The sequence below is a fragment of the Mizuhopecten yessoensis genome, unplaced genomic scaffold, assembly GCF_002113885.1.
Source record: "Mizuhopecten yessoensis strain PY_sf001 unplaced genomic scaffold, ASM211388v2 scaffold716351, whole genome shotgun sequence".
NCBI classification, from domain to species: Eukaryota; Metazoa; Mollusca; class Bivalvia; order Pectinida; family Pectinidae; genus Mizuhopecten; species Mizuhopecten yessoensis.
Window position 1 is genome coordinate 1,201,746 of NW_018480073.1, and position 25,426 is coordinate 1,227,171.

Genomic DNA, 25,426 nt, shown 5'->3' on the forward strand with positions numbered 1-25,426 from the left:
AAAGGTGCCACACAGGCTAACATCAACCTAGCCAGCTTTAAGGTGTAATGCAGGCTAACATCAACCTAGCCAGCTTTATAAGGTGCCATGCCACGCAGGCTAACATCAACCTAGCCAGTTTAAAGATGCCACACAGGCTAACATCAACCTAGTCAGTTTAAAGGTGCCACACAGGCTTACATCAACCTAGTCAGCTTAAAGGTGCCACACAGGCTTACCTCAACAAAGCAAGCTTAAAGGTGCCACACAGGCTAACATCAGTCTAGCCAGCTTTATGATGAAATGCAGGCTAACATCAACCTAGCCAGCTTTGTACGGTACCATGCCACACAGGCTAAAATCAACCTAGTCAGCTTTAAGATGCCACACACAGGCTAACATCAACCTAGCCAGATTAAAGGAGCCATGCAGGCTTACATCAACCTAGCCAGATTAAAGGTGCCATGCAGGCTTACATCAACCTAGCCAGATTAAAGGTGCCACACAGGCTTACATCAATCTAGCCAGCTTAAAGGTGCCATGCAGGCTAACATCAACCTAGCCAGCTATATGATGTAATGCAGGTTAACATCAACCTAGCCAACTTAAAGGTGCCACACAGGCTAACATCAATCTAGCCAGCTTTATGATGTAATGCAGGCTAACATCAACCTAGCCAGCATTAGCAGGCTAACATCAACCTAGCCAGCTTTAATGTGTAATGCAGGCTAACATCAACCTAGCTAGCTTTAAGGGGTAATGCAGGCTAACATCAACCTAGCCAGCTTAAAGGTACCATGCAGGCTAACATCAACCTAGCCAGCTTAAAGATGTTATGCAGGCTAACATCAACCTAGCCAGCATTAGCAGGCTAACATCAACCTAGCCAGCTTAAAGGTACCATGCAGGCTAACATCAACCTAGCCAGCATTAGCAGGCTAACATCAACCTAGCCAGCTTTGTAAGGTACCATGCCACATAGGCTAACATCAACCTAGTCAGCTTTAAGATGCCACACACAGGCTAACATCAACCTAGACAGCTTTAAGGTGCCACACAGGCTAACATCACCCTAGCCAGCTTAAAGGTGCCATGCAGGCTAACATCAATCTAGCCAGCTTTATGATGTAATGCAGGCTAACATCAACCTAGACAGCTTTAAGGTGCCACACAGGCTAACATCACCCTAGCCAGCTTAAAGGTGCCATGCAGGCTTACATCAACCTAGCCAGATTAAAGGTGCCACACAGGCTAACATCATCCTAGCCAGCTTTAAGGTGCCACACAGGCGAACATCAACCTAGCTAGCTTTAAGGTGTAATGCAGGCTAACATCAACCTATAGCCAGCTTTATAAGGTGCCATGCCACGCCGGCTAACATCAACCTAGCCAGTTTAAAGACGCCACACAGGCTAACATCAACCTAGTCAGTTTAAAGGTGCCACACAGGCTTACATCAATCTAGCCAGCTTTATGATGTAATGCAGGCTAACATCAACCTAGTCAGCTTAAAGGTGCCACGCAGGCTAACATCAACCTAGCCAGTTTAAAGACGCCACACAGGCTAACATCAACCTAGTCAGCTTTAAGACGCCACACACAGGCTAACATCAACCTAGACAGCTTTGTAAGGTACCATGCCACACAGGCTAAAATCAACCTAGTCAGCTTTAAGATGCCACACACAGGCTAACATCAACCTAGACAGCTTTGTAAGGTACCATGCCACACAGGCTTACATCAACCTAGTCAGCTTAAAGGTGCCACACAGGCTTACATCAACCTAGCCAGCTTAAAGGTGCCATGCAGGCTTACATCAACCTAGCCAGATTAAAGGTGCCACACAGGCTAACATCAACCTAGCCAGCTTTGTAAGGTACCATGCCACACAGGCTAACATCAACCTAGTCAGCTTTATGATGTAATGCAGGTTAACATCAACCTAGCCAGCTTAAAGGTGCCACTCAGGCTAACATCAATCTAGCCAGCTTTATGATGTAATGCAGGCTAACATCAACCTAGACAGCTTTATAAGGTGCCATGCAGGCTAACATCAACCTAGCCAGCTTTAAGGTGCCATACAGGCTAACATCAACCTAGCCAGCTTTTAAGGTGCCATGCAGGCTAACATCAACCTAGCCAGCTTTAAGGTGTAATGCAGGCTTACATCAACCTAGCCAGCTTTATAAGATGTAATGCAGGCTTACATCAACCTAGCAAGCTTTATAAGATGTAATGCAGGCTAACATCAAACTAGTCAGCTTTATAAGGTGCCATGCAGGCTAACATCAACCTAGCCAGCTTTGTAAGGTACCATGCCACACACAGGCTAACATCAACCTAGCCAGCTTTTAAGGGGCCATGCAGGCTAACATCAACCTAGCCAGCTTTAAGATGGAATGCAGGCTAACATCAACCTAGCCAGCTTTAAGGAGTAATGCAGGCTAACATCAACCTAGCCAGCTTAAAGGGGCCACACAAGCTAACATAACCTAGCCAGCTTTATAAGGTGCCATGCAGGCTAACATCAACCTAGCCAGCTTTAGCAGGCTAACATCAACCTAGCCAGCTTTGTAAGGTACCATGCCACACACAGGCTAACATCAACCTAGCCAGCTTTAAGGTGCCACGCAGGCTAACATCAACCTAGCCAGCTTAAAGGTGCCGCACAAGCTAACATAACCTAGCCAGCTTTATAAGGTGCCATTCAGGCTAACATCAACCTAGCCAGCTTTATAAGGGGCCATGCAGGCTAACATCAACCTAGCCAGCTTTGTAAGGTACCATGCCACACAGGCTGACATCAACCTAGTCAGCTTTATGATGTAATGCAGGTTAACATCAACCTAGCCAGCTTAAAGGTTCCACTCAGGCTAACATCAATCTAGCCAGCTTTATGATGTAATGCAGGCTAACATCAACCTAGACAGCTTTATAAGGTGCCATGCAGGCTAACATCAACCTAGCCAGCTTTAAGGAGTAATGCAGGCTAACATCAACCTAGCCAGCTTAAAGGGGCCACACAAGCTAACATAACCTAGCCAGCTTTATAAGGCGCCATGCAGGCTAACATCAACCTAGCCAGCTTTGTAAGGTACCATGCCACACAGGCTAACATCAACCTAGCCAGCTTTTAAGGTGCCATGCAGGCTAACATCAACCTAGCCAGCTTTATGGTGTAATGCAGGCTAACATCAACCTAGCCAACTTTAAGGTGTAATGCAGGCTAACATCAACCTAGCTAGCTTTAAGATGTAATGCAGGCTAACATCAACCTAGTCAGCTTTATAAGGTGCCATGCAGGCTAACATCAACCTAGCCAGCTTTGTAAGGTGTCATTCCACGCCGGCTTGCACAAATCAAGAAGTCCTTTTCAGCTACCTAGCCAGCTTTAAGATGTAATGCAGGCTAACATCAACCTAGCCAGCTTTATAAGGTGCCATGCAGGCTAACATCAACCTAGCCAGCTTTATAAGGTGTCATTCCACGCCGGCTTGCACAAATCAAGAAGTCCTTTTCAGCTCTCTGGTGGCTTATGTGTCACTTTCTCTATTTCCTCATTATTTTGACAATTTTGTGTTGTTTACAATTTTTTTCAGGATTCCCATGAATAATACTCAAAACACAGACTATAATCAAAACGTCCTAATTTTTTACATAATTGATCTGTTAGGAGTGGAAATCTATTGATAAATCGATCTCAGATTGAGAAATGTCATTTTAATGAAGCAAATGAATGCATTAGGAGTTGAATTATTGTTTGTACTGTCAGATGTGCCTAATTGAGATTCAAGTTTGTTAGATCGTGTCCTTCACAACGGCTACTCCAGCACCGCTTTTGAGTGGGTTGGTGGTGCTATTGTTTTAATGAATCAATCTCATCGTAAATAAACAGCAATTAGTAAAGTTGTCACTGAAAACCACACACTTAACTTGATGGGTTTGGTGTTTTTTTTGTTTTTTTTAATAAATCATTTCTGAAAAGACTTATATACTTTTTGAGACTTGTATGAAAAAAACAAAATCAGCAACAGTTTTCGGTATGTATATATACATACATGTACAGTCAAACCTGTCTTATGTGGCCTTCCGATCGCAAGGGAAGTTCAAAATAAGGTCACATAAGATTGCGTTGATGTTTTGCAGTGCCAGGTACATTGTTCTCGTAATCGTTTAAAACACCTGCTTTTCGTTTTCTTAGATTTTGAATCTGTGTCTTCCCAGCACAGAATTCCTCCGCTATTTCGTAGGCTGGTCTTCCACCGTCGAATTGCCTAATCGCTTCTACTTTCTCACTTAGCGTCAACAGTTTACGTTTTGATTTTGAAGCCATTATTGTCAGTGACTGCATGATGTATGGCTTGGTTGCCTATGAAAACACTACTCATGACAAAGTCTCGCAAAATCGCACAAGATTTCATTTTACAACTTCCGGTACATTTTCAATATCGGAATAGTCGCACGAGATGTTATGGTCATTAGTCGCGTTAGGCAGGGAGACGTTGAATACAGGTCAGTTATATAGTAAATATCATTTGGGGGTATAATTTAGTTCATGTTAGACAGGAAGTTGCTGAATACAGGTGGTCGTTGAGACAGATTTGACTGTAGATGCAACAGGGCTAGAGCAGGATTCGAACCCTGGACCTCAGATCGTTGTACTAGTTGTCCCTCGAGCTCTAACCAACTGAACTAGACCTGCAAAAGCTGGTTAGCCAAAGTATTCTGGCTAACCCTTTCACCACTGTCGACCATAATGGACTCATCCATATCAATACATGGTAGAGTCTACTAAAGTTACATAGGGGTGACAGGGTTAAATTGCACTACAGTTTTATGCAAAACAAAATGAATGGGAATTTATTGTAATTACATAGAAATACAGTGGAACTCTCCAGTGTTTTGTCTGTAGTGGGACGGGGGTCCTTAAAACAATTAAAACACAAGTGGTGTTTAGTCTAGCGAAAATACTGTTTACAACACAAAGCGCATGAGATTCATTACGTCCATGTTCTGGTAGTTCCAGAGAGTTGTTAACCTTCCCAAAATGGATTCCTAATGGAATTTTGTACATGTATTCCAGCACAAAAAGTAATCAAAATTCAAAATAAAGATGATCAATGCATGGCATGGAAATATCCACTTTAAGTTGAAGGTGATCAGCAATATTTATTATGATACTGACATGTCAACCAGTGTTTAAACTCGTTCAGCCCCTAGGACACATTTGAACTCTTCCAATTCAAAGGTTGGAATAGTTCATAATGAAATATCAGGGGTAAATGATTTAACACTGTAGCTAGGCGCGCCTGTCTCTTCTTTGAAAAATGCTATTAATCATGTAATGTGTATCAGTTAGTTGGTCTGTTTTAAATGTACAAGTGTATCTAGGTGTGTTTTGAAATGAGTTTGTCAAAATATTTAACAGGCTTATCCATTTGCGTTAAAGGTTTAGCTGCCATTCATCAGTTTCTGGGTGTGTTTTGAAATCTGTTTGTCATGATATTCCAGAAGATTCCAACTTCTGTGTTTTTTGTGTCACTCAGTGATGGTGTTTAATGACTTGTATCATATAAATATGTTACATTATCTCATAACATATAACAACATTCTCCGACTCAATTTAGAATCTCCGACTCACTTTTGGGGCTATTGTATCAACTAATTAACCTGTATGAAAAAAAGTTGGTGGGATCCGCCAGAACTTTTAAGGCTGTATCTGCTAATTATATAAATATTAGATGGATTCCACCTTAGACTTTTACAAAGAACTCTATAACTGACTTAAGCGGACTTCAGGTGGATTCCTGGCAGACAAAGACTGAATATGGGCTCAACATTTAAATGAGCTTAGCCGGAATCCACCTAATAATCCACCTAAAAATCTGCCAATCCAAAATCCAGCATGACAGCTACAATAGACGGAATAATTCGCCTTTCAAACTTTGTTCTAAGTCAGAGATCCCGCCTTCAATCCCCTGGAAGCAGACCTGTAGGCGGATTGTTAGGTCAGGACTCCTGCTATACCCAAGGCGGACTTTAGATAGAATCTTCTGATTTTCCATGTACGCCTTTAATCCGCCAATGGGTCTTCTAAAATTGGCGGATTCCAGTCCAGGAATTCTTCATATTTCAAGCAGATTCCAGGCTGAGGCTGAGTCCGCCTATGAGTTTCGTACAGGATTTCTGAATCATTATAAGCTGCACTCAGAAGAGTCTTTACGGTGGTTTAACAACAATTATGAAACAAGTTATTTCAACTTATGTTAATCACTTTTGTTTCTTGTCAAACCGAGATAGACAGCCAGTTTACAGAGGTAAAAGATCTTTTTAAAAAGGGATTGATACACTGAAATGGGAGTATGAAAACTGCTGATAAAAATTATGAGGTTTTTGATCATTTTAATGTTAGAGTAAACTCTTAAATATAATGTGGTTCATTTGTTTGAAAAAAGAAATATAAAAGAGAGCCGCATTTTCTAATAATTTGACGAGATATTTCAATCATGTGTATACCGTTTGTGCTATTCGAAAGTCCTCGAAAATGAAAGTATGATAATAACAACAATTTCCTGTTTTCTGGAAAATGCAAATTTTTTAAATTTTTTTTTTTTTTGGACGGATCCCCCTCAGTTTATATCTGTTTACAGAGCTATTTTATCTGTGAAAATTGGGTGTCGAGAGTTGAGAGTTTCCAACCTATTAATAGGGAATTGCTATAGTTAGAGATGGGCTTATTACCAGGCATGGGCTTTTTGCCAGATAAAGACAGTATAGATATAACAACAGTAAATTATTTAAGTATGCATGGTATTTTATTACCCCTTACCCTGATCTTATTATAGAGGATTTGAAAAATTTATGAAAGGTTTTGTAAGCTGTATTCTAAACAAAACAATTCATAAAGGAGGAAATTTGTGTTCAATTACTCAATAGATAACTATATTTGAGGAGATCAAATACTTGAAGCTGTTATCGTAAGTCTGAGCAAATGTCACTCTGTCTAATATTTTTCTTTCTTAAGGATCCCTGTCCTACTGCAGAGAAAAAACGCAGAGTATTTACTGACTTTTTCGTATACATGAAGAGTAACCGCCCCTAAAATTTACTTTAACGTCACTGTACTTAAATCGGAACACCTTTTAGATAACTATCAATTTTCTTTATACCATACTATCAGAACTCCAAAAATGATATCCAAGTTGATATTTGGGGCGAGTGGTTCTATAAATAAAATGTGAAATACCATCAAGTTTAATTACGAAGGCCCTTGAACCGGTGTAACTGTATTTGTAGCCTGAAAGAGACACTTCAGTTTCTTGGCTAATATTTGGGAATAAACGATCAATATCGGCAGAAAAGAAGACATATTTCAAAAATACTTTAGAGTCAAACAGGGTTATGATTAAAAATTTTCTACAAAGTAGCAATATAGTTTTGATAAAATAGTTTTTTGAAAATGATATCCAAATAAACACCGTCGCACGGCACGTAAATCGGGAAAGTTTTGTTAAGGTCATTACTCTTATCTTTTAAATGTCCATGTAACGATAGCCAGCAGCCAATAAATTAAAGCTTAAATTACATACAGTTAAATTGTCATAAAAGTATTATGAAATGAAAACTGTATACATAAAAGGACTTCTTTGAATTGAATGACAGCTTCTTTGGCCATTTTCCCATAAGTGTCCCGTTTTAGGTACTGTCCCGATTTGGGAACAGTGATGGTAAAGTAACTGCCCCTAAAATTTACCTCGGCTATAACTGTTACTTGACTGGGCCAGGATACTGAAGTTGACTAGATAACTCAGTATAATTATTGGAAGTCCTGTCAGAGGGTCAATATTCACGAAACCGTTCTCGTGCTCAAACCTACTTAAGTTTTCTTGTCACTTGTCTTAAAATCATGTCATATACTCAGAAAGTCAAGTTTAAACATCCTTAACAGTATTCGACCCTTAGTCTCTCCATAATTCTTTCAGACCATTTTTACATATTGCAGTTTTTGATTAATTCATTTCTGGAATAAGAAATTGGACTTGAGGACAAAACTTGTGTTTTAATGAGCATGGAAATGGTTTTGTGAATACATGCAGACTAATTGGGCTTCAAACCTGTTCTACATGTATCCCAGCTGCACTCAAAACAGTGTTATTGATTTCTTGTTGTTTCTTTAAACTTAATTTTTTCCTCTTAAGGACTCCATAAGGTATGTTTTTCTTTTCAGAAATCATTTGTTGAAGTTTAAGCCATCAATGTCAGGAAAACACGTTTCATATACATGTAGGTAATCCTTAAAATTAACTGTTGAAGAAAAGTTTTCGTAATTTATCGAAATAAAATTCTGTAACTGAAAACACACTGAGAAAATACTGCAAATCATACACTGTAGAAACAGTGTCTTTTGTACTTTGATCAGTATGATGTTATTTGTACAGAGTGTCATGTGTCATTCTTCCTGATTATTGAGTGTTGGGGTATTATTTTCTGTGGCCAGTAGCTTGGTCACATTTACAGCCTTTCATTGATTGTCCTCCGGTAATTTCTTTCCGAGCATCGAAATCCCATCAATATTTAGGTGGCCTGTTTGGGTCTAAATTCATTATCCTTCATGTTCAGGGCAAATTTGTAGCGGCCCTGCTGGCTTCTTGTATTTTAAAACTATTTTGAATTACTTTATCCATTTAATTATTGTCTGTGGGTAATGTGGACAAGTTTACATAATGTACAAGTATTAAATTATTGTCTGGAGGGAAATGTTGGCTGGTTTATTATCTAGAGGGAAATGTGTACTGGTTTTACGTACTATACAGGTATTCAATCACTATATGCCAGGAAATCTTCAACAGAATTTATATTTAGCCCCCTGCAGAATAGGCAAATTTATCATGACATTATTTAGTTCACATGATGACTTGTTTCATTATGAACTTTTGTTTGGAACCTTTGTTTGAATGAAAACCCACAAGAAAATATGTCAAAACTTGAAAGATTCTTGATATGCTGCAGTGGGCCAGTTCTGAATCGAGATGAGGGGGCTCATATACTCTCGTACATCTATGACCAGGTTACTAATTAACAAAGTGAAACCAAATGGAAATGTCAGTTTGATTCATCATTTTGTACATGTTAAGTGTACATTATTCTGATATCATATTTTATGTTGCTAATTTGTACGTTAAGTGTACATTATTCTGATATTATATTTTATGTTGCTTGTACACACAATTCACTGGTCATTTACCTGATGATGGTGACAGGATATGAACCTTACTAAACGTCACACATAAACACTTACTGGTTGTGGTTACATAACTTTTCTACAATTCATACCTATACCAACCCAAAGAAAATGTTTAGAAATAAAGATTCTTGTTATGAAAAAGGGTCTGTACACAACTGCACCCATATACATTCTGTGTATTTGTTAGATGGTGGGAAGGTGATTAAGACACCATGTGTTGTTTCAAATGTCAGAATTTGTTTATCAATTTAAACAGTTTTCATCCAAAACAGAAATGTAAACTTAAAACGTTTTCACAGGAAGTATATAAAGGATAGTATACATCCTAAACTATTTATTTTCCACAACCTATAAAAATTCATGTTAGAAATAAAAATAACATGTTGTAAATAGAGGTCGTTGACTTCTCTATTTTAGGATGTAAAGAGAAATTAGCGGAGATTATCCATTATGGAAAAATATAATTTATTGTCACATTTCTTTCCGAGCATCAAAATCCCATCAATATTTGTGTGGCCTGTTTGGGTCTAAATTGATTATCAATTTAAGTCCTGGGAACAAGCTTGCCTGCATACCTAAATCGTATACAGTGCCAACCATAGTAACACCGTGTTGCTGTAATGTTTATAGACCATCATGTCGGAAAATCATTATTGAACATTTTAATCCTTATAGATATGTGGCTTAAAAGATTAACCATGAAATTGAGACATGTGGTCAGGGAATATTATTCAAAATGAATTTATGCATTCCATATTATAATTTAAAAGTCGAAGTGCGGAAGTGTCTGTTCGATCATCATAACTTAAATGAATATGCATATTCATTATAGTACTTGCAACTCCTATTCTGTCACCTCTGCACATTTCAAAAAGTCATGCGTAAAGTTATAAAATGTTATTAAAAAGTGATATATCTGACAATCAGGTTCACTGGAGTTCAATATTTGGTTTGTGTGTGTTTTACGTCCTTTTAACAGCTGTGGTTATTTAAGAACGAGCCAGGTTTTGGTGGAGGGAAACTGGGTTCCCCAGAGAAAAAGCACCGACCAGTACCTGGCAACTGTCTTATGATGTTAAGGCCATAAATCCTTGACCCAGTGGTGGAGGGTTTAGTGACCGCAGATGGTCAGAAGCCTTAACTATACTCATGATCAGCCACTCGGAATACAATGTACATACGTTATATTATATATTGATAAATGAGATATAAGTTTTTTTTAATGTAAAATAGGATGATATAATAACCAAGAATATGTACATACAATGTATATGTATATCAAATAATATCCTAAGCTTGAAATATTTGACTGATAAATTGACACTAATTAATACATATTGTATGTTCTTTAAAGTTTCTATGAGTGCAGATTTATGAAATCATATTTTGAAGAGTTGCATAATACTAATACATGTATGCTCATTATGTAATTTGAATATTCGAATATTTAAAATATACAAATCAGCTGGTATTGCTGACATATGACAGTTGAACTCTACATAAAATATCATGATCAGTGCTTGTAATATTGTACACCAATGCAAGACCCTGATTAGATGCTGGTTATCGTAGGTGAATAGTTGAAACAACACACTGAATCTGTATCATCATTAACATTCATAAGAGGTTTCATTTTCATGTTTATTCCAAGCCTAGAGAAATGTTAGAAATGTAAACTCCATTAGAATCGAACATGTGATTCAAAACTTACTCTCTGCAAATGTAATACATTCATGTAAGTGTTCACTCAGAGTACACTAATTATGAAAAAATAAATTAAAAAAAGGTAACAATTAAAATTAATATTACAGGTAACAATATTAACAAAGAAGTAACAAAAACTACCGATAACATTCACTCACATGCAACATTTAGCATAAAAGTAATATAAACTTACAGGTATCATTAACACACAGGTAGCATTAACACACAGATAACATTAACACACAGGCAACATTAACACACTGGTAATATACACTTACAGGTTACATTAACACACAGGTAACATTAACACTCTGGTAATATACACTTACAGGTAACATTAACATACAGGTAACATTACCCTACAGGTAACATAAACACACAGGTAACATTAGCATACAGGTAACATAAACACACAGGTAACATTAGCATACAGGTAACATTAACACACAGGTAGCATTAACACACAGATAACATTAACACACAGGTAACATTAACACACAGATAACATTAACACACAGATATATATAACATTAACACACAGGTAACATCAACACACTGGTAATATACACTTACAGATAACATTAACACACAGGTAACATTAACACACAGATAACATTAACACACAGATATGTATAACATTAACACACAGGTAACATCAACACACTGGTATTATACACTTACAGATAACATTAACACACAGGTAACATTAACACACAGGTAACATTAACACATAGCTAATATAAACTTACAGGTAACATTAACACATGGGTAATATACACTTACAGGAAATATTTACTTGCAGTTAGTTTAGTAACAGGTTCAGTTGTGTATCAAGCTATTTCAACTTCATAATTTATTAAAAAAAAATCCTTTTTTGCAAATGTTAAGAAATATTTTTTAATTAAAGGTGATAATTTTTTATCCCAGAACAGTCTTTTTTGGTTTTCAATTTTAGTTCATCATGAACAAATCTCCAATTTTTACTTCTATTTCAATGTGTCCTATATAAGCTCAAGAATCTTAGTTGTGACTTCATTGATTCACCAAGTCTGTGTAGAATCAGGAACCTTTCTCTTTAAACCCTGTCTATATTAAGCCCATATAATGAGATCAACCATTGTCATGGTAACGTATTGAATAAACATTTATAGCAGGAGATCCCTTAAGTATTTCATTATGCAGAAGAAATGAGATTAAGGACTGCAGCATTGACCACCTACAGCTAATGACAAGGATCAATTTCATTTACAGGTAGCTGGGTCGGAAATGTTTGCAATAAACATACCGTCCAGGAATCCCACATAGGTATTTCAGCAATAAATTGTATAGATGTGGCAGACACGCTGCTATACATGCCACCTGTGTATGAAATAGACTGAATTGTGTATCATACCTACCTACATATCCTCTTTGTCCCCGGAGGGACATAATTATAAGGCCATTGTGTATCATAATATTTACTAATTAACCATGATGCGCTATTGCACGTTATTCAGTTAAATGTCTGTGACACATGTGGCAGTTATACCAGTATGTCTGTGACACATGTGGCAGTTGTACCAGTATGTCTGCTACAGCATTGCATTTATTGCTGATATTTTCATTTTTATATAAAAATAAAGACCAGAATTGATGTTTTTCCAAAAATTCTTAATTTCTTACTGATATCGGCCAGGCCAGGTCAATAACTAGAATGGCAACACGGGAACAGCTGACCTTATGCCCTGTTTGTTAAACTAAATTGAAAAGTACTTTCATATTTGATTTGGTATTGACTTTCTAGAAAATAAATAATTTGTAGTTAATAAAATAAGCCATTTTAAACTAACATCATGTGATTAAAGTGCTGGGAAATTTTAAATAAAACTTTGTTTAAACAGCTGTTCTACAGGCCCATACCGGTAGTCCAATAACCAGGAATCAATGGTTCTCAGGCTACTCAAAAGGCATTGGCATTGATACTCTGGTAAATGCCACTTCTCATAGAAAGAATATATATAGAAGGGCATTACTCACAAAATGAAAATATATATATCAATAAGGTATTTTGGTATACTGTATAGCGCTTTAAATATGAGGGGTCAATGGTAACAGCACCCAGACTTAAAGTCGCACTATACAGTTGTAGCCCAAATTCAAAGGGAAGAAAATATATCTACGAAAAACGACAGAGGAATTCTAAAATGCTTTGACTGCGATGGGACAGGGATTTGTAAATATAGGTACATACTCGTCAACTCTCCCTATTTAGGAGGGACACTCCTGATTTTGGACCCTAAAATTGAGCATTTTCAACCAGTGAATTTGCTAAACTGCTCCTATTTTCTGAGGTCTAATGATTATACATATTTACACCTGTAAGAACAGCTGAAACGATGCCATTATTTTTTTATTTTTTTTTCACTAGGGTGAACATACATACATACATGACAATTTTGCATATTAAATTCTCATGTATAGTGTGTATAGTCTCCCCCATGAAAAGTTCAAAAAGTTGGCAGGTATGTACATGTATGTAGCTTTATACATTATCAAAGGTTTTGTTACAAGATACTCTACTACTGGTATGGGGGTCGTCCGTCCGTCTGTTCGTCCGGCGTAAACATTTGTTTGTCCGGCAATCTCCTCCTACATTTTTTGACCGATCTCTTAAAAAACTTGGTGTACAAATATATTCATGATATGAAGTTGTGTCTCCCTTTAAAGAATTTCGATTCAACATTTTTTTCAAAAGTTATTGCCCTTTGTTTATTTCAGTATTTGATTTTTGTCCGGCAATCTCCTCCTACATTCCAAACACTTGGTTTACATCATAATCAGGATATGAAGTTGTGTCTCCCTGAAAAGAAGTTTGATTCGACGATTTTTGCCAAAGTTATTGCCCTTTGTTCATTTCAGTATTTGATTTTTTGTCCGGACATTTTCTTCTTCATTTTCTATAGCATGTCAGCTAACCACTCTTAGAATGATGCAGATCTTCTTTCTATGTAAGAAAGTATATAACACTATATGGCATTCGACGGGCGAATAGTGTTACGCCCTGCGGTACTCTTGTTGCATTAAGGTTCCAGCTGTTGTTCACTGTTTTCTTAGTAACAATAATGCTCAGGTACTCTTTATCTGAAAAAGTGTTAATGATTCAATTTATTACAATTTATATCTATCTCTTGTTGGCTCAGATGGTAGCTTGTGGTGCCCGGTCCTATTTTAGGAGGAAACCGGAGTACCCAGAAAAACCCATGTAGTCTAGCTAGCTGGCAGGTGACCCAATAACTTTTCATGTCCATTCAGTGAAAGCAACTGTTTACAGTGTTTGTTATCAAATCAAAGTATTTACAAATATGTCAACAAAATGAAATATAGATCCAGTTGTTTATTACTTGTATCACGTTAATGATATAAGGGACGTTATACAACCCAGAAACCTGTAATCCAAATGCAATTAAGGTCCAAAGCAATTTATAGTATTTTTTTTAAACTTATTCCACATTAATTATTCGGTATTAACTTGTCGTTAATCAGGCTTTAAGAGCTTAATTGATTAAGTTTTTATCTGCAGGTTCTGATATTAATAGACTGTTCTAAGGTTCTTGTTTAAGTCCATTAGAAGCTATTATGTACTACTGTATAATATCAACCCTGGGAATTAACCTTTTCACCACTGCAGACCATAATGGGTATTATCCAGATCAATGCATGGTAGAGTTTTATTAGAGTAACATAGGGGTGAAAAGGGTTAAAGTGTAAATTTATGTGTCCTTCATCCTGGCATGGAGTATATTATATAGCCTGAGTCAGATGTGTTTGTAAACACATCAATAATTCAAGTCACTGGCTACAGTAACAAATACACAGGTATATATATATTCAGGAGTATAATACAGGTGAACAATCCTCATTGTACATCAGATACAAATTGCCTGCTGACTGGATACTGGATCGTTAACACACACTTTAATACACGTAGTTTAAGGATCCCTGTGCCTGCAATTGACTGCCAAAAACTGTAACTATACGCATCATTGCAAACTATTTTTGCGACACAACTATATCTTTTTTGAAAAGACAACCATACCTTGCGGGACGTTTATGAAAATGTTATGAACATGAAATAGATAAAATACAATCAACGACTGTGTTCTGAATGTAAAATTCTAGACATGAGAGGATTCGAACCCTAGACTTCAGGTTGTTATGCTGTCTCTGGTCTGCTGAAGTGCTGTGGCCCAACTGGATTAAGTTATATCCAAAAAGAAAATAAGGGGAGGTAACTGTATATACGAAAAACCTCAACGGAACTCTTTAGTGTTTTGTCTGCAGTGGGACAGGTGTCCTTAAATGGCCTGTAGTGGAGGTATGTATCTGTTTCCTTAATTCATTCACCAGCCTGAAGACACATTTAAACTCTTCCAATTCAACTGTAGGAACAGTTCATTATGAAATTTCAGGGATGAATGAGTTAATTAATTACCATTATACATATAGAGCACCTTATTTAATACTGGATTTGCTACAGAATTGTAATTTGGTCATCCCTAGGGATTTCGAAAATATAACTTAGAATGCTTATCGTAAGGTATGTTGTAACAGTATTTCGTAATGTTTGGAAGCTGACTGTTTGTCAGTGTTTTTGCAAGACAGAAAAGTTGGGAGTAAACTCGGACATCAATCACAAATTCTGACCTCTTTATTTTATGGCAAGCATCTTAACATTTTGAGGGTCAAAAGCCATTTTAGATTGTAATATTACCCCCCATATGGAGGTAAACTGAAACCATCTGGTTTTTGTTTTTAACAAAAAGGTGCTATATATGGAAATTAATATAATCCGCTGACATGAAGACTAAATGCAGTCTTTCAGAAACCTTTATTAATTTGGAATTATAAACAACTTTGAAGTGGAATAAAAAGACCATCACAGTTGAAAAATAGTCAAAACAAGGGTTATATTGTTTGAGGAAAAATGTATCAAAATCAAGGAACTCCAATTGTTGTTTACCCATGCCTGATGCCCTTATTACTTCAGATAATATTACTTTGATAGTACTCTATACGTTTTTCCCACCTAAAGGATATGGGGATCAGGATTGGCAAAACACTAGAGAGTTTTACTGTAGTTTATATATATATAGAGTAACCTCCCCTTAATTTTGATTTGGGCCTAACTGTGGTACGTACATTATAACATATATATAGGCCGATGTATTATCGTTTGCCAGAGAGATAGTCGGTAAAAGTGACAACATGATGATCAGGGCCCCTATTCATGAAACCATTCTCATACTTCAACCAAGATCATGTGCTCACTAGCTAGCCCAGTTGCTTTTGCCAGTGATATATTAGTAAAAGAAAATCATATTTTGTCAATGATATGTAAAACATTTTGAAAGACTTTAAGCCGATTACTGTATTCAGTGTTTACACTTGATGTTATGGCCGTGTTACATGATTTAAGCAGGTTACAAGAAAGTCTGCTTGAGCACAGAATTCATGCTTGAGCACAGACCTCATGCTTGAGAACAGAATTCATGCTTGAGCACAGACTTCATGCTTGAGCACAGAATTCTTGCTAGAGCACAGACTTCATGCTTGAGCACAGAATTCATGCTTGAGCACAGACTTCATGCTTGAGCACAGACTTCATGCTTGAGCACAGTCTACATGCTTGAGCACAGACTTCATGCTTGAGCACAGATTTCATGCTTGAGCGACTTCATGCTTGAACACCGACTTCATGCTAGAGCACAGACTTCGTGCTTGAGCACAGACTTCATGCTTGAGCACAGTCTTCATGCTTGAGCACAGACGTCATGCTTTAGCACTGATTTCATGCATGAGCTTGAGAACGATTTTTGGGCTGGTAAAAGATTAATAAAAAAATATATATTTTGGTGAAAGAAAATACCCACAAATATTTCATGTTTATGATGTAATACAGATGTATTCCAAATTTGGTATGGTTTGCTTTGTTAGTGTTTTATGCCCTTAGTCAATAGTCTAAATAGTCAATTAAGGATATATACCACCAGCCTGAGTTAACCCTTTCACCACTATAGACCAGAATGGATTCATCCAGATCAATGCATGGTAGAGTCTACTGAAGTTACCTAGGGGTGAAAGGGTTAAGCGTTAAAGGCGACAAGTGCACCACGTTGACTTGGAACACGTGACCCTGTGGTGGAGGGCTGAGTGATTGTAGACAGTCAGACACCTTAACCACTCGGCGGCCTCTGTGGCCCCTTGTACTCCGGAAAAATCATGTTTATACTCAACTGTGTTCAGGGTTTTTGCCAAATGTTTATAGGGTCCGGTTCACCTGGGACCCATTCTCAATGGAAAAAATGACCCTGTGTTTCCCAATTTCACTCTTTATTTTCCTAATTAGATTAAAAAGCATGTCTATAAAAGTTTCCATTCGTTATGTGTGCAACATTCAAAGTATTACTGTCCATAAAAGAGGATTCAAAATACACAAATTATTAAAATTTGAAATTGAATAAACAAAAACAAAAACTTGATGAGTTTATTTATTGCTATACACTTAACTATAAGAAACAGTTAGAGGAAAATTGTCTGCCAATCACATTGCAGGTGTTATTTTTTCCAAACTTAGGATATTTACCCAAACCTGTACATGTGGGAACACTGATGATATTCCCGAATTTTGCCAAATGCCGATGATATTTTCCCAATTCCTGCTCAGGGGCCCTTTCCCAAAGTTGCTGGCAAAACCCTTGGTATTAATATGACACACATGGAGACAAGTTGGAGACAGACATTGAATGGCGCTAGTTACGAAAGCTGTCATGATAATCTAGTTTATTTTAAATCCATAAAAGTAAGTTTGAATCAGATATATATGCATGTCTCTTCTTAACTCATTCACCCCTGAAATTTCATAATGAACTATTCCAACCTTTGAATTGGAAGAGTTCAAATGAGTCTTCAGGGGTGAATGAGTTAATAGCTATATCAAATCTTCTTCATACTCTCATTCATTTCAAAAGAACAATTATTCATCCATATGAAGAACTTGCTAAGATTTCCAGTTGCGTCGGAAACTATTATAGCTCTACAGTGGAATCCTGTGTTATGATTGTCGGAGCGCCTCTCGGCAGTATTGATTTGTGTGGTGAAATTAGTTAGATACTGGACACTTCTCGACACTTTTCTCATCTCCGCCTCGCAAAAAGACATGGTGTAGAAAAAAATGCATTAATGTAACGAAATTCTTTTTGCGGTGTTGGACCGCTTAAGCCAGCTGAAAATAATACTTTCACTAATGATGAAGTAATAGTTTTCCTGCAGTGTTTCAATGACGATCCACATATATTGGAATTTATTTGTCCCTTGTATATGGGTACTGTAATTATATAAAAGTGAAGCATTGGGGCTCATTAAATTGAGAGCGGTGTGAACATTTCGACATTTTGCAATGGTTCTGAAACATGTTTTTATTCTGTAGTGTTTCAATGACGAACCAGATATATTGGAATTTATTTGTTCCTTGTAGCATTGGGGCTCATTAATTGAGAGCGGTGTGAACATTTCGGAATTTGCAATGGTTCTGAAACATATAGTTTTTTTCTGCAGTGTTTCAATGACGAACCAGATATATTGGAATTTATTTGTTCCTTGTAGTTGTATATATGCAAATTAAACCTGGTTTAATGTAATTTATGAATGTCCTAGTAATACTTTGTTTTTTATTATGTTTCAATATCATGAATTTTAAAGTACTCTATTAACTCATTCACCCCTGAAATTTCATAATGAACTATTCCAACCTTTGATTTGGAAAAGTTCAAATGCGTCTTCAGGGGTGAATGAGTTAATTGTATCTATGGTTGATATGAGCGGACGCTGACCGTTAGAAGGAGGTGAGAAGGTCAAAAACCGTATGAATTTGTGGCTATTTTAGCACCCTATATAAGAACGTGCACTAGCTGCATGACCCTAGGTCACAAGCCTACTGAAGATGATGGAAGAACAAGGTGTGAACCTTTTTTTTACATCATGATCTAATTTTGAAAAATATCTAAAAGTGAATTTTATTACCCACCACCTCCCCTTCTTGCCGTCCTTCTCAATATGATTATTACTTCCTAAAGGGGCGTTTTCTTACCCCATCTAAGACTTTTAAAAGTACATTGGACAAAAACTTTAAAAGATATAGTTTTTATATAAACATGTCGTTTTTAATAAAAACGGCCTTTCAATTCATTTGAAGTGTTCTAGTTATTCATTCACCTAACATGTCTGACAAGCTTGCCATGGTGATATTTACTCGGAATCAGTCATAAATATATATAGGTACTGTAAATGTGAAAATTCTGGCGTGTGTAGAAATATTAATTAAGCATTGGTAGCAGTGTGAAAATTTTGGCATTTGCAATATTCTGAAACATATATACATGTATATTATGCATATATATATATAATCTTGAAAAAAAAGCCAAGTATACAAGTCTGACCGCTAGGCCTAAATTCTTCCTTCTTGGGCCTATTTAGGCCGATTGATGTTTATTAGTCACCGTTAGTAAACCGTCAGTTGGCCTGAAGAAGCCCAAGAAAGCAGAAAGTCCCAACAGCGGTCAGTGTTGTGTACGTCGACCTTCTTTTATTTTGATATTTTCCTTCCCAAGATCTTGTTTCTTAATTATCTGCTATCTTTTAAATCTATATTTATGACATAATGTATTGTACAAGTGAATATACCGTGTCATATTTTTTGGCGTATTAACCCATGTAATATGACCTATATATATATAGCCCTGTGATTGGTTGTAAGTTTCAATTGTTTCAATTGTGACGTCACGCCTAGGACAAGTACATGACATCACAGACTTAGGCACTGGAGTCAAAATGGTGGCTTTTCACATTTCAAGGTTGCATGAAAATTGTCATTTTATAGGAATAACTGCTACAAATCTTGATTATGTGATAAAAAGGATCTAACACTCATTTTCATTTCATATGAAATTTATGAAACTCCGTCACAGATTTTTCATTTTAGCTCGCCAGAGACTCGCTAAATTGAAAAATTCTTTAAGTCTCGTTACATGAATCTCATATGAAATGGAAACTCATGTAAGATCCTGTCTATACACATGTGGATATTTTCACGTTAATTTAGTACTGGACGTCAAGATTTTCACTCCGCAATAATTGCAGTGCGTTAAGTTCATCTCGCAAGGTCAAGGTCAATAGATTAAAATTGAAATTGTTTGCTTCTTCAACACAATTACAAACTCGGTATGTTTTCATGAAATTTCATTCATACAGTGTATGTGATCTAAACCGTAAAAATCGTTGGAGGTTATAATTATATAAAGTCACAGGATATAAGCTCACTCCGGATGGATTTTCACCATAGCTACAATATTTCCATGCAATTGTCATCTCTGAGTCATTGATTCGTAGTAAGGTAAGGTTGTTGTAAAATCAGCAGAAATTAATTGTTTTTCTCCGTATTGATCATTGTGTACCGCCGCTGGCATTTTGGCAGTACAAGGTAGCATCAGCTTCTCATCTGTTAATAAGCACAGTTCTTGTCAATTAATTAGTGATGTATCGGACCAACCGAGCAAAAGATCGTCTCGTGGGTCAACAAGTCAAACGCACATCCCCGCTCGTCCTGTAATAAGACCTTAACATATTTGTCATGCTTTAATTGATGGTTTCACAAAGCGAATAATACTTTGCTGCAAGCCAAGGAAATTTATTGACCAAAACATAACCTGGTGATATTCACGAGAATCGCTATGACCCCTGAGAAAATTTGGGATGCGTTCATTACTAGATGGGGGTAACAGAGGATATAATGACCCCTAGGTAAACTTGGGATGTGTTCATTCCTGGATGGGGTAACAGGGGCTTTGACCCCTGGGAAAACTTAGGATGCACTTATTTCTAGATGGGAGTAACATGTACAGGAGATACAATGACCTTGGAAAAACTGAACCCTGAGAAAATTTGGGATGCGTTCATTACTAGATGGGGGTAACAGGGGATATAATGACCCTGGGAAAGCTTGGGATGTGTTCATTACTAGATGGGGGTAACAGGAGATACAATGACCCTGGGAAAACTTGGGATGTGTTCATTCCTGGAAAGGGCTAACAGAGGCTATGACCCCTGAGAAAATTTGGGATGCGTTCATTACTAGATGGGGGTAACAGGGGATATAATGACCCTGGGAAAGCTTGGGATGTGTTCATTACTAGATGGGGGTAACAGGAGATACAATGACCCTGGGAAAACTTGGGATGTGTTCATTCCTGGAGAGAGTTACAGAGGCTATGACCCCTGGGAAAACTTGGGATGTGTTCATTCCTGGAAAGGGCCTGGCTTACAGAGGCTATGACCCCTGAGAAAATTTGGGATGCGTTCATTACTAGATGGGGGTAACAGTGGATATAATTACCCTGGGAAAATTTGGGATGCGTTAATTCCTGGAGAGGGTTACAGAGGCTATGACCTCTGAGAAAAAATTTGGGATGCGTTCATTCCTGGATGAGGGTAACAATTATCTAGAGGCTATGACCCCTGAAAAGGTTGGGGTGGGTTCATCCCTGGAGGTTGTAACAGAGGCTATGACTCAAGGGAAACTTTGGATGTTCTTATTACGAGATGGGGGTAACTGGGGCTACTATAAATGACCCCTTGGAAAATTTTGGATGCGTTCATTCCTTGATGAGGGTAACAGTGGCTTTGATAGAGAGGTTTAAAACCGTATTTTCATAATAAAATGATCATGACTAGATATCGTCTGTTGTGCGCTATTTGGTTGAAAAATGGCAACTCAACTAAACATTCTTCTATAAATATTTAACATGCTTAAACATTGTCATATCAGTGTTCATTCATAGAAAAGGAACTTTTATTTGTCACAGGCAGAGGATTTCATTTTTGCATGCTACATGACTGTCCAAAAACACAATATTTTGGCTATTTCTGCATAGCAATGCAATTTTGTTGCTATGATAGGACATCTACGTATGTGCATTGGGAAAATATCTGCACCAAGAATGATAGAGTCAATTAACCAATGTTGATAACAGATATTGATAAATAAATTCAAAGTTTAAATCCTTAATTTTTATGCGGACGAAAAATTGACCCATAACGCCCCAAGTCCTTTGTCAACCGATTCGATGACATCAGTTTATCACTATAGCAGCTTTATTTGTTCAATATTATAATCTGTGTACAAAGGTATGATAGACCAAATATGAAAAATGAAGGTTGTGTTTCAAGGACCAATGTGTGAATGTCATGATAGACAGTACTATTTATAGAAATTTGTCAAAAAATGACACTTATTTGCATGGGAGCGGGCTGGGAGAAGGGTGGGAGGCGGGGTCATAATGAGTATTATCTATTGAATTTACTGTTAACTCATACGCCGGTATTCGTTTCTTGATTAACCTTGATTTACCTTGATCCGGATGGCCGGGAAATGAGCTTAAAGCTCGTATTGGCCCAATTTAAGTTTTTTAAAAATTCTGCCATAAATTTTTTCATAAAGGCCCCCATGTGTTGTAAAGCTGTTGGTACTCTGACCAGTTTGTTAAACGGTTATGAAATGAGAGCTATGTACACATACCTGCCAAGGGACAAGAGAACATTCATCACTATACCATGGACCCTATAACAAGTTATACAGCTTTTATAACATTAGGAATCCATTAACACTGCCATTATTTGCCAGATAAACAAGGGGGAAACCCATGGAGTTTATAACCTAATCAATTAGCGCCACTTAATTATTGGTGTCGTTAATGACGAAGTTTGGTGCTGTGTCTGTTATACACTTCAGATTGTCGGTCAATATTGTATTATATTTACAGTTTAATTATTCTCATCAGTTTCCCGTTGTCAGGGAGTAAATTATTGAACAGTAGTGTAATCCAAGCTATGTGTGTATTGGCAGGATCACAAATACTTGAATGCCTGATGATTTGATTTAATTGATCGTACATAAATATGGGTCATATTTTAAGGATCCTCATACCACAGCCAAAAACATGCAACCATGCATTGGTCATTTGTTCCCGGCATTGCTTTAGCAATTATAAATACTGCTGAAAAGGAAAACATTATTCATGGAATTTTTATAAAAAAAAAGGCGAAAAATGTAATAAATAAAAAAAATAGTCAACAACAGTTTCCTAAGTGAAGCCTGGCGATGAGGATTTGAAGTCGGTGAACCTTCTGATCCAGGGATTTATGCTCCTAACTCATTCACCCCTGACATTTCATAATAAACTATTCCAACCTTTGAATTGGAGGAGTTCAAATGTGTCTTCAGGGGTGAAAGAGTTAATAAACTGATATACCTGGTCAATAGTTATTTACAGGCACTTAAACAAATTAATGCACCGGAATTCTCTGGTGTTAGACCGAGGGGATAGGGTCGCTGGGATAGGGTCCCTGTCCTGCTGCAGGCAAAACATTAGAGATGCCACTGTGATTTTCCATATGTACTTCTTCCTCTTTTAAGGTCACAGATGTGTCATTCCTTTTCCAAAAGGCAAGCATTAGCAGGCTCATTGAGCCTCTTGCTTCTATACTTAAATACCTTTTTCTCTCATATCCGGTCATTTATTAGGTAACGCTGGCCATGTAAGATAGCCATGCTTGCTGATTCTATCTTACATGGGCGTGACGTCACAATGGCTCAACAATGACATGACGTCACGAATTTGGAAAACACTGATGCCGCAATGCGGAAAAGGCAACGTGATGAAATGAAAACCTTTTACGATATATTTACCATACACGTTAGAAAGATGAGATCATTTTTTCTGCTCAAACTCTTGCTTGGTGACGAAATTTGTTTTCGTCAAAAAAACTCAAGGGAAAAATTGATATTTTCAAAATGGTAGCCAGTCCAAACGCATTTTCATGATTTCTGAGCTTATTCTGGTAGTAAACTACCCCTTCATGCCAAAAGGTGTAGGATGGAGAAATTCTTGGCACAGCCTCGGGTTTTATCAAATTTTTAAATCCCTCCATTGGAATTTCCCTATCCTATACACCCCTAGATATGAAAGAGTCTTATAGTCATACATAACAGGCGAGTAAAACAGGCCCTTTGAGCCTCTTGTTCTCATTTTAAAATACTTAGAATGACAAAATGAACCTCAAAAATCATCACTGTAGGAATTACTTTTGTAGCCTCCACTTCAGTCTATCATCTAGGTTATCCAAGAGCTATAAAACGAGGAAGTATATGTCTAGTTTATTGCCGGGAGTAATCTTACAACCCTGCGGACCTTCCTCTCTCAAAGTGTTGTGTTTTACAAGGCACACCACATACCTCTCGTGTGCAATATGATCTCTCTCCAGACTACACATTCTTACAGCCAATATGTTAATACTTGTATTTAATTATACAGCCCATTGACTGACACTTTATCGATATAATAGCTGTACCATGATATGTCTGCTTCATATATACCACATCCAAAATATCTTGCAAAATTTTAAGTATTTCACATACTTGCCATACCTTTCAGGAAATTTCGATGGGTGAGATTTTGTGTGCTCAAAATTATAAAAAAGATTTTATAATAATGTTTAACAGTTAACCCTTTCACCCCTATGCAACTTTAGTAGACTTTCACATTCATTGATCTAGAGATGAGTCCATTATGGTCTACAGTGGTGAAAAGGTTAAGTTGTCACTGCACCTGCGTTTAGTGACATTCAGTTGGAAATTTTACTGAATATAATAGACATGTTTAACATGTGTATAATAAAGAGTATTAAATTGTTTGAAATTTTGTCATCAGACATTGTTGCCCTTGTTTTCCGCAGAGTCCGGCGGCAGCTGAGACGATGACAGAAGTTGAAATGAGCCACCTTGAGGAGTTTGTAAACACCGGACGTACAGGACGACGTAACGCCATGGCAGACATACAGGATGAACAAAATAATTCCGTCTCCACGGCACCAATCACATTTGACATGGACAAACTCAGTTGCCATGGTAACCACTGTCTGTGATCTTTATTTCTGGAAGCAATTGTCATGTTTTGTTAGTGTCAGATGTGTTTCAGCGTCTATTATAGCTATAACTGTTTCGTTTTTGTACTCTAGATCAAAATCTGTCCAAATCCTTCCGAAATGCTATCTATAGGGGAAGCTAGGAGATCAGATTTGTTATACTATCTGTCATGATCACTTGTTAATGATGTCAAAAGGGACAACGTACTGAAATTTAGACTCTCTGCATGGCTAATAATAGGGTACTTTTTAGGTCCTTATAAAGGACCCATTACCAATTTGCCCCTCAAAAAAATTCCAATATGGAATTTAAAAATATTCATGCATAAATTCAAATGAATTCCTAATGATTGGCCAAGTTATCTTGAAAATACAACTTAAATGTCGGAAGGACAGAAATGATTATTGATTATGACTAGCCAGTTTATAGGCTTAAATAAAAGTTAAATTCCCATTTCATGTATTTTGAGTTGTTATATGATTAAT

At 37.1% G+C, this 25,426-nt stretch overlaps 1 protein-coding gene across 1 annotated transcript in view; it reads left to right on the forward strand.

Annotated features, from left to right (window-relative positions):
- LOC110443520 overlaps positions 1-25,426 on the forward strand; it is a 62,547-nt gene that overhangs the window by 26,147 nt on the left and 10,974 nt on the right. The window contains exon 3 of the mRNA XM_021487784.1: positions 24,752-24,923. Coding sequence (XP_021343459.1) covers positions 24,752-24,923 — 172 coding nt within the window. The remainder of the gene's footprint in view (positions 1-24,751; positions 24,924-25,426) is intronic.